We start from the raw sequence: 10,657 nt of genomic DNA on the forward strand, positions 1-10,657 counted from the left end.
CACACAGCGTCACTCTCACTCACGCACACGCAGTCACAGCCCCGCACAGACACACGCAGCCTTCTGTGTCCCACGTCCTCACTCGGGGAGTCTCACACACATATAAACACACACACACACACACACAGAGCTGAGCTGACATGCGTGTGCGTGCACACGTTCTCACTCACAGACACCTGGGCAGGGCGGGGGCGGGAGGGGGGTCTCCAACCTCATGAGAACCAGCCCCTCTCCGCGGAGACCACCAGCTCTCCCCCCTAGAGGCTGGACGGGCTCTGGGACAGCTGGGGGGAAAGGGCGCACGGGGCAGTGGGACCTGCTGGGGCCCCTTCCTCCTCCTCCTCCTCCTCCTCCTCCTCCCCCCCCCCCCGGTGCAGACCCGCCCCCAGTCCCAGGGAGGGGGCCTCTCGGAGTGAGGGGGCCCCAGTTCTTGGGTGGTTTCAAGGACCGAGGACTCGGGGAGGGGTGGGTGGAGCCTGGAGGAGGGTTTCCTTTTCCCGGTGTGACCCCAGCCCTTGTCCCCAACTCCGATCTGTCCCCAGGCGACCCCTCCCCAGTGCCCCCCGCTGGGCCAGACCCTGGGTGTAAGGGGGGGTAGCTTGAAGACCCCAGTCAGGAGCCCCTTCCATCTGCTCCGCCACACGGGGTGGGGGGGTCGCCCGCAGCCGCGCGCCCCGCGGGCCCGGCCGGGGGTCCCGGCTCCCCCCGCCTCCGGGGCTCCCCTGGGGGCTGCGGCTGCGCCCCCCGCCGCGCGGGCACCCACCTCCTTCTTGACGGTGCGCAGCAGCCGCTGCCGGGTCTCGGCGTCTGTGGGACAAGACGGGCGGTGAGCGCGGGCCGGGCCGGGCCGGGCCGGGCCCCCCGCGCCCCCGGCCCCGCGCCCCCCCGCGCCCCCGTACCCGCGGGCCCCGAAGCCATGGCGCGCGCTGCCAGGCCGGTGCGGGCGGCGGGCGGGGCCGGCGCGTGACGTCACGCCCGCCGCGCGGGGCGCCGCCCTGCAGTGCCGCGGGGCCGCCGGCAGGGGGCGCCGCTCCCGCACCCCGCGCCAGGCCCCGCGCCCCGCGCTCCCAACCCAGCGCTCCGCTCCGTGCTGGGGGGGGCCCCCCCGGAGCAGCGGGCGCGAATGGCCCGCGGCCCGGGCTCCCGCGACCTCGGCTTTGGAGTGGGTCCGACCTGGAGGGCGCGGCGGGCCGGGGCGTGGGCTTTGCACGCGGCTGGCTCGGGGTTCGATGCCCCGCACCCCTGCAAGGCCCCCCGGCCCCAGCAATCGGGAGGGATTCCTGAGCTCCCGACCCCTCTAAAACTGTACACTCCCTGCCTCCCCCCCGCCTGGGGTGCAGGCGGCCCCAGCAGGGGCGCGGCGCGGGGGGCGGGGGGGGACCCTCCTGGGCGCTCGGGGCGGGGGTCTGCGCCCAGACACGTCCTTGGCCCTCGCCGTTACTGCCTCATCCTCTCCATCACCACGACACTCCCGAGTCCTCCGTCCAGCAGAGACCCGGGCTTCAGTGCTCCTGCCCCGCCCTCCCCTACCCTGCAGACACTCCCCTGCAGAGGGGCGTGTTCAGGAAGGGCTGCTCCTGTGGGGGGGGGGGGGGCATTTCCAGGGACACCACCAAAGGACAGGTGGCCGGTACAGTTTGCCCAACGCTTTTGCAGACAAATTTCACAGCAGGAGGAAGAGAGCATGAGGGGACTCCGGGAGATGGAGGGGTTTATTTTTGAGGTGTGGTGTTGGAACGAGATCCCACTGGGGGGTCTGGACAGAAGAAAACAGCGGGCTCTGGGGGGTTCTGGGAAGAAAGAATGCCGTAAGCCAAGAGGACTGGACCGCGCAAAGGTCCTGAGGTGGGCGTGTGCCAGGTGAGTATGAGAACTGGCCAGGAAGCTGAAGTGGCCGGATGGGAGGAGTGAAGAGCATGTGAGGGTCCTATTTCCTGGAGGACCCGGAAGCTGAGGGAGAGGATTTGAATCCTGCTCCCTGGGGGGGGGGGGGGGCGGGAATCACTCTGAGTGTGCACCAAAGCCCCCCTTTCCATTTGTCAGTTTGGGGGTCCTTGGTCGTAAGCCCCCAGAGTGTGCTTCGTTCTCCTTAGGCAAAAGACAGTGAACTAGAGGGGAGATGGGGGAGACGGGGGTGGGGTGGGGTACTTGTTCCCGAAGCACACAGGAACCCGGGGAAGTGGGGCATGGCATGTACTTAAGGCAGCTGGAACCTTTGGGGCAATGGCTGGGCAAGGGCCAGGGGGTCTGTGTGCCGGCAGCCAGGAGGAAGGTGCCCAGGGGGGACGGCTGGTTTGCGCCCCCCCCCAAGGGGAAAGCCCCCATCACCAGCCCAGCACCTCACAGCAAGTCTGTCCTTGGTTCCACCCTGGCTTCCAGAAAGTTCATCGCGCGTGTGCTGTGCGCCACGGAGACCTTCGCCCTTTGCATGTGTGTCGCCATGTCGCCGACCCTTTCACCCGGCACGCATGGGTTTTTGACATCAGAGAGAAGTCTCCAGAAAGCTTTGCCCGAGTTCACACGGCAAGTGAGTGGAGACCCGAATTCTGACTCCAGGGCCCAAGTGGTCCACCCTGTGGCGCTCACCCTTTCCACGCGCCCCCGAGGGAGCAAGCGGACCCCGGAGAAGGAGCACGTTCGAGCCTCTCTGCCTGCAGAAACATTTCCCCAAACTCACATGCTGCCTTTTCCTACCCAGCTCCAAGTGTGGGTGCTCCCTTGGAACCCCGGAACACTCCCTGCGGTGCAAAGACGGTGTTTGGCGCCCTGGCAGTGGGCAGGCAGGCATGGGTGGGACCCGGGCTGGCTCCTGGTTCCCAAGGGAACAGGGAATTCGGAAAGGGGGCTTGGTCTCCCTCGGCTGCAGCTGGACCCCACTACCACCAGGGGCGCCACCCCCCCCCCACCGTCAGTGTGGGAAGAAAGGGACTCACTCAGACTGGAGCAGGAAAATCTGGGACCCTCACGCTTCCCCGGAAGGGGGTGTGTGTGTGGTGGGGTGAGTGAGAATTCCACTGTGTGACCCAGGCTGCATCTCAGACCCGTTGCACCGCCGCAGTTAGAACCATTAAGAAAAGCCTCCTCCTTGGGCTCGAAGCATCCCAGATAGGGTGTTGGGGAAGTGTAACGGCGGTGGGATTGGCGTCTGAATACTGAATGTGATCAATTACTGTGAACTACCTTGTAAAATAAAAAAAAAAAAAATTTTAAAAGAAAGAAAAGCCTCCATGGGCTGAAGTGATGGGACAGCGGGGAGGGCGTTAGCCTTGCACGTGTCCAACCTGGGTTCAATTCCTGCAATCCCATATGGTCCCCTGAGCACCGCCAGGACAATTGCTGAGTGAAGAGCCAGGAGCAACCCCTGAGCATCGCCAAGTGTTACCTCAAAAAAGCAAAATAAATAAATAAATGTTTACTTATAGGTATATTTATAAAGAAAAAGCCTTCTGCTCCTCCTCCTCCTCCTCCTCCTCCTCCTCCCCCTCCTCCTCCTCCCCCCCCTCCTCCCCTCCCCCTCCTCCTCCTCCTCCTCCTCCTCCTCCTCCTCCTCCTCCTCCTCCTGCTGCTGCTGCCAGACCTTTGGCGCCCTCTACTGGGAAAAGTCAGCATCGCGCTCAGCGAGCGCCTCCACCGCCCCAAGCGCAGCCTCACAGCTCACAGTGCAGCCCCGACGGTGCCCACTACTACCGTTGGCGGAGCCATTGACCGTGTCTGGCGCTTGCGATGACCTTTCCACGGGCCTTCGCACAGTGAAGCCACCCCACCTTGTAGGTCCCGCCCATCACCCACCCAGAGGAAGCGCGGTGGTTTCTGGGTCCCGGGGGTTGATTTGATGAGTCGGCTTGGCAGGGCTGCAGTGCCCCCCAGGGCGGCTAAGGTAGTTAGTATTCTGGGTCTGGCCAGTGGGAGCGTTTCTGGATACGATGAACAACTGAGTAAGGCAAATTGTCCCCCTGCGTGTGAGCAGGCTTTTTCTTCCCACAATCGATGGATGACCTGAGTAGCACGAAGGCTGAGTACCAAGACGGCGGATTCGGGCATTGGTTTTATCTGCTTTCCAACTCAAACGGAGTCTCCGTTTTCCTCGCCTGGCAGGTTTTTTATTTTTTTAATGCAGATTGGAACTCGGCTATGCTCCCCTTTGGGTGACCAAGCTTGCTGGCCTCGGATGTGAAATTCCTAACATCTCTTTCCCCTCTGCATCAACTAACACAGGTGCTACCTTGGTGCCCATCTCCTCCCCCTCTTCCTAACCAAGGTGAGTTTGTACAGGCGATGCCGGTGTCACAGAGGCTGGTCTCTAGGTCCATCCATGATTCCCAGTTCAAGGATGAAAATAATGAGGAATAAAGATGCTGAGACTCAAAGAACTGCCTCTTTCAGCCAGGGAGAACTGTCATACAGGACTGAGCCTGGCTCACCTTGTCATGTTTTTTTTTTTTTCTTTTTGGGTCACACCCGGCAATGCACAGGGGTTACTCCTAGCTCTGCACTCAGCAATTACTCCCGGCGGTGCTGGGGGGGGGGGGGCCCTATGGGATGCTGGGAATAGAACCCAGGTCGGCTGCATGCAAGGCAAATGCCCTACCCACTGTGCTATCGCTCCAGCCCCACCTTGTTGGGTTTTTATAGGGACACTGGGTCTTTGTGTTACTTGTCGAGTGATGCGAATGTTGCAGAGAATATGAGGATTTCACAGAGGGGTCGGGCTGTCCTTGGCCCTATAGGTGACCTGTTTGCCCATTTGCCGTGGTATTGCTCCTCATCTCTCGGTTTCCTAAAGTCTGGGGCAGAACCTCTGGTCTTGGGAAACTATTAGCTTCCCCAGAGAGGGCCCAGGAATGTGTAAGCCCGTGTTAAGTGTGGAATGGAGAGAGGGAGAACGGAGCTGCTTGCGGCCGTTGGTAAAGGGAAACTGAGGCTTCCTCCTTCCCAGGCACCCGTGCTCCTCCTGGAGGCCAATGCCTTGGAGGCGCTGCCCCTTCCCATCCCGGGCCCAGCCTGCCTGGTCCAAACCAAATGGTGGCACACCTGTGGCTCCTTTCTCCGCCCCCCTCTCCACCCCCTTCCTTCCATCCTTCGTGTAGCCATGATTGGGTGTCACCCAGCACACACCTGGTCACAGTGCTTGGCACATTAATTTGGGGCTCTCCGGGGTCCCACAGAGGCTCTGGTTGCCTGCACACTCGGCTGTGCTCCGCAGCCAGCGTCATCCCTTTTAATTGGTGCTTGTTTCCGTGCTCCCCTGGGTTAAGCTCTTTAGGGGTGGTGCTCCCACATTCTGTGTGTAGTGCTCCATAGGGCACAGGGGTGAGGGTGGGGGTTAGTGTGCAGCTTCCATGAAGGTCTATAGGACTTGTACTCCCCAGCCTAGGTCACTGTCACTGTCACTGTCACTGTCATCCCGTTGCTCATTGATTTGCTCGAGCGGGCACCAGTAACGTCTCCATTGTGAGACTTGTTGTTACTGTTTTTGGCATATTGAACACGCCACGGGGAGCTTGCCAGGCTCTACTGTGCGGGCAGGATACTCTCGGTAGCTTGCCGGGCTCTCCGAGAAGGACGTAGGAATCGAACTCGGGTCGGCCGAGTGCAAATGCCCTACCGCTGTGCTATTGCTCCAGCCCCCTCAGCCTAGGTACTCACATTAATTATTTTTTGTGAGGGTGGGGGGGTTTATGTGAGGGTTGGTTTTAAACAAGTAAATTTTTCCTAAAATTCTGGTTTTAATTTTCATGATAATATCTACTATATTTCTTCTTAATAATATTTATTAATTATTGCTGAAATAAATTAAAAAATATACATACATACATACCTGTCGGAGAGCCCGGCAAGCTATCCCGCCCACACGGGCAGAGCCTGGCAAGCTCCCCGTGGCATTTTCCATCTACCAAAAACAGTAACAACAAGTCTCACAATGGAGACGTTACTGGTGCCCGCTCGAGCAAATTGATGAGCACCGGGAGGACAGTGCTACAGTGATAAGGAATAAGGTTCTCTTGTCCATCCTCCAAGACTTATCTTTCCTTTTCAGAATTGCTCGTCATCCCTAGCGGGCGTGAAGTGGCTCGTCACTGTGAATTGCATTTGCATTTCCCTCACGACAGACGACAGACGACGCTGAACATCTTTGTGTGTGCTGGGAGCCACTTGGGGAACTTCCTGGGAGAATTTCCCCGGCAATCTTTTGCTCTTTTTAAAATCGAATTGTTTATCCTTTTTTTTTTCTTTGTCGTAAAAATTCCCCATGATTTCTGGTGCTTCTTTCACGCATGATCCGAACTTACACCAACAGGGAGAGCTGAGCTTGCACCCCCTGGGTAGACCTGGAGGGGAGGGCTTGGGGCATGTGGCTCTATGACCAGTGACAGTTCACCATGAGCCGTGCTTGCCTTGGACAAACCGGATCTCCAAGGCTCTGCAGGGAGGGGTCAGAGGAGAAAGGCGGCAGACCCCCAGGGGGTAAGGACTCCCTCCTGGCACGCTGCCACCGCCTGCTCCCAACCTGGTAGGAGCGCTGGAAGGATTTTTGCAGGAGCCACAAGGAAAGCCGAGAGCAGAAAGCCGGTCTGGCTGGGAGAAACCCCAGTCAGCAGAAAGGAAGCCAAGGTCACCGTGGTCCCTTGATGGCTGCGAGAGCTAGTGAATGACTTGTTCCTGAAAGGCTCCGAGTTTTCTCTTGTCGTGATGGTGAAGATTGATGCTTGCTGGAGCACACCCTTGATCCCAGATGCCTGAAAGGAGCGCAGCATTCAGGAGGACTGGTCAATGGCTGGAAGCGCCTCAAGGGTGGGGGGGGGCAATGGGCGGTTAGGATAGAGAAGGGACCAGTCTGGCAGTGATAGTTAGAAATGGTCTCTCTGGACAAAACCTGAGTGCTGGGAGGAGGGGAGGGGATATACGTGATGATCTTTTAGTATCTGTATTGCAAACCATAATGAGAGAGAGAGACAGAGAGACAGAGAGAGACCATGGGACCACGGTGGGGGGGCGCCTGGAGGTGGGGGAACTGGGGATAATTGGTGGTGGTAAATGTTCACTGGTGAAGGGACAGGTATTGGAACATTGTATAACTGCAACCCAATTACAAACAACTTTGTATCTCACTGAGATTCAATTAAAAATATATTTGGGGCTGGAGCAATAGCACAGCGGGTGGGGTGTTTGCCTTGCATGCGGCCGACCCGGGTTCAAATCCCAGCATCCCATATGGTCCCCTGAGCACCGCCAGGAGTAATTGCTGAGTGCAGAGCCAGGAGTAACCCCTGTGCATAGCCAGGTGTGACCCAAAAAACAAATATATACATATATATATTAAAAAATAAAATCTGAAAAAATCTGCACTAATTTTGATAGACGAGGGTTGCCTCCTGTGATGTAGGAGCGATAGCGCAGCGGGTAGGGCATTCGCCTTGCGCGAGGCTGACCCGGGTTTGATTCCTCCCTCCCTCTCGGAGAGCCCGGCAAGCTACCAAGAGTCTCCCGCCCACATGGCAGAGCCTGGCAAGCTATCCGTATTTGGCGTATTCGATATGCCAAAAACAGGAACAACAAGTCTTGCCATGGAGATGTTACTGGCACCCGCTTGAACAAATCGATGAGCAACGGGATGACAGTGATGACAATGTTAATGAGGGTCACCTCCTGTAGTGGACCCAAGGCTCCTTGCTGGTTTGTCTCATTTCCCTTGCCACAGGGCCCGGGTGATGGTGAGACTGCCAGAAATTTTGTGACCAAATCAATTGCAATCCCTGAGCTCTGATTCTTTGGTGTTTGCAAGTCTCAAGTTTTTCAAGAGTCCTCTAGAGGGGCTGGAAGCCTTGCACATGGCTGACCCGGGTTCGATCCCTGGCACCCGCTATGACCTCCTGAGCACAGCAGGAGTGATCCCTGAGCACAGAGCCAGGAGTAAGCCCTGAGCATTGCTGGGTATATTTCAAAAAGGCAAAAACATATTTAAAAAAAACATAAAAGAATCCTTGAGAGCAGGGGCTGGAGCGATAGCACAGCGGGTAGGGTGTTTGCCTTGCACGCGGCTGACCTGGGTTCAATTCCCAGCATCCCATAGGGTCCCCTGAGCACCACTAGGAGTTAATTCCTGAGTGCATGAGCCAGGAGTAACCCCTGTGCATTGCCGGGTGTGACCCAAAAAGCAAAAAAAATAAATAAAAATTAAAAAAAAGAATCCTTGAGAGCAGAAATAACTTAAAGTCCACTGCATCATTTATCCCTTTATTTATTACTTCCCACCAACTCTTGTGGTAGTTATACATGTCATCTGTGTCATTTATTTTCCCCCTCACACTTTATCTAAATGCCGTGGTTTACAAAGTTGTTCATGACGGCCTGTTACAGGCATTCAATATCCAACACCAGGGGCTGGAGCAATAGCACAGCAGGGAGGGCGTTTGCCTTGCACGCGGCCGACCCGGGTTCGATTCCCAGCATCCCATAGGGTCTCCTGAGCACAGCCAGGTGTAATTCCTGAGGGCATGAGCCAGGAGTAACCCCTGTGCATCGCCGGGTGTGACCCAAAAAGCAATACCCAACACCAACCCCACCACCTCTGTCACCTTCCCTCCACAGTGACTCTCATTTCCCCAGCCACCTCCCAAGCCTGCCCCCAGAGCAGGCCCACAGTGATTTATTTCATACTGCTTATTGCCACTAAATGACTAACGAGATGATCAAAAAATATTTCCATAGGAGAAAATTTTGTGAAAATTGTTGGACCTCACCATGGGGACATTCAGTTTTTGACTGAGAGGTTACTAAGCTGTTGTTGCAAGTTAAGCCTTCTGGGTTAATGTTTTCTTAGTTAAGATTGGCTGGCAGTGAGGCTGGAGTGATAGCACAGCGGGGAGGGCGTTTGCCTTGCACGTGGCTTACCCGGGTTCGATTCCCAGCATCCCATAGGGTCCCCCTAGCACTGCCAGGAGTAATTCCTGAGTGCATGAGACAGGAATAACCCCTGTGCATTGCTGGGTGTGACCCAAAAAGAAAAACAAAAGGATTGGCTGGCATCCTGGATAGCCACCTGAAAAAAAAATGAACTGACCTCTCTAATGCCAGGCACAAAAGTCAGATCAAAGTGGATTGAAGACCTCAATATCAGACATGAATCTATAAGGTACATGAAGGGAAATGTAGGCAGAACCCTCCATGACATTGAAGCCAAAAGCATCTTAAAGGATGAAATAGCACTGACCATGCAAGTGGAAGCAAACATAAACAAATGGGACTACATTAAACTAAGAAGCTTCCTCACCTCAAAAGAAACAGTGACCGGGGCCGGAGCGATAGCACAGCGGGTAGGGCGTTTGCCTTGCACGAGGCCGACCCGGGTTAGATCCCCGGCATCCCATATGGTCCCCCAAGCACTGCCAGGAGTAATTCCTGAGTACAAAGCCAGGAGTAACCCCTGAGCATCGCTGGGTGTGACCCAAAAAGCAAAAAAAGAAAAAAAGAAAAAAAAAAGAAACAGTGACCAAAATACAGAGAGAGCCTTCGGAAAGAGAAAGAATATTTACCTAATACCCATCTGATAAGTGATTAATATCCAGGACACCAGGATATACAAGACACTAGTAGAATTGTACAAGAAAAAAACCTCCAACCCTATCCAAAAATGGGGAGAAGTAATGAACAGAAGCTTCCTCAAAAAAAAAAAATACAAATGGCCAAAAGGTACATGAAAAAATGCTCCACATCACTAGTCATCAGGGAGATGCAAATCAAAACAACAATGAGATATCATCTCACACCACAGAGACTGGCACACATCCAAAAGAACAGAAGCAACCAGCGTTAGCATGGATGTGGGGAGAAAGGGACTGTGAAAGAGTGAAAGAGAGAGGCTTTTTCACTGTTGGTGGGAATGCCAACTGTCCAGCCTTTCTGGAAAACAATATGGGCAGTTCTTCAAAAACTAGAAATTGAGCTTCCATATAACCCCGCAATACCACTTACAGGAATATACCCCAAGGGTGCCAAAAAGCACAGTAGAAATGACATCTGTACCTATATATTCATTGCAGCACTGTTCACAATAGCCAGAATCGGGAAACAACCTGAGTACCCAAAGACAGACGACTGGTTAAAGAAACTTTGGTACATCTATACAATGGAATACTATGCAGCAGTTAGGAGAGATAAAGTCATGAAATTTGCTTATAAGTGGATGATCATGGAGAGTATCATGCTAAGTTAAATGGGTCAGAAAGAGAGGGACAGATAAAGAATGACTGCACTCATTTGTGGAATATAAAATAACATAGTATGAGACTGACACCCAAGGACAGTAGAAACAAGGGCCAGGAATATTGCTGCATAGTTGGAAGCCTGCCTCTTGAGCTGAGGGAGAAGGAAGCTGGGATAGAGAAGGGATCACTAAGTCAATGATGGTTGGAGGGATGGTTCAGGGTGGGAGATGTGTGCAGAAAGTAGATAAAGAACCAAACATGATCGCCTGTCGGTATCTATACTGCAAACCATAATGTCCAAAAGTAGAGAGAGAAGCTAAAGCAACAGTACAGTGGGTAGGGTGTTTGCCTTGCATGCAGCCGACCTGGGTTCGATTCCCAGCATCCCATATGGTCCCCTGAGCACTGCCAGAAGTGATTCCTGAGTGCAGAGCCAGGAGCAACCCCTGAGC

The 10,657-nt window shown here is 55.1% G+C and overlaps 1 protein-coding gene across 4 annotated transcripts in view; it reads right to left on the minus strand.

The window, feature by feature from the left end:
- The window catches only part of SGSM1 (small G protein signaling modulator 1), a 59,804-nt gene extending 58,820 nt beyond the window's left edge, over positions 1-984 (minus strand). For all 4 annotated transcript variants that reach the window (XM_055146787.1, XM_055146785.1, XM_055146786.1 and 1 more), the window contains exons 1-2: positions 900-984; positions 764-807 (exon numbers count right to left, since the gene is read on the minus strand). In XM_055146787.1, coding sequence (XP_055002762.1) covers positions 764-807; positions 900-918 — 63 coding nt within the window. In that variant the 5' untranslated portion in view covers positions 919-984. The remainder of the gene's footprint in view (positions 1-763; positions 808-899) is intronic.
- Between the last annotated feature and the right edge of the window lie 9,673 nt (positions 985-10,657).

This window comes from Sorex araneus, chromosome 9, assembly GCF_027595985.1.
Source record: "Sorex araneus isolate mSorAra2 chromosome 9, mSorAra2.pri, whole genome shotgun sequence".
NCBI lineage: Eukaryota > Metazoa > Chordata > Mammalia > Eulipotyphla > Soricidae > Sorex > Sorex araneus.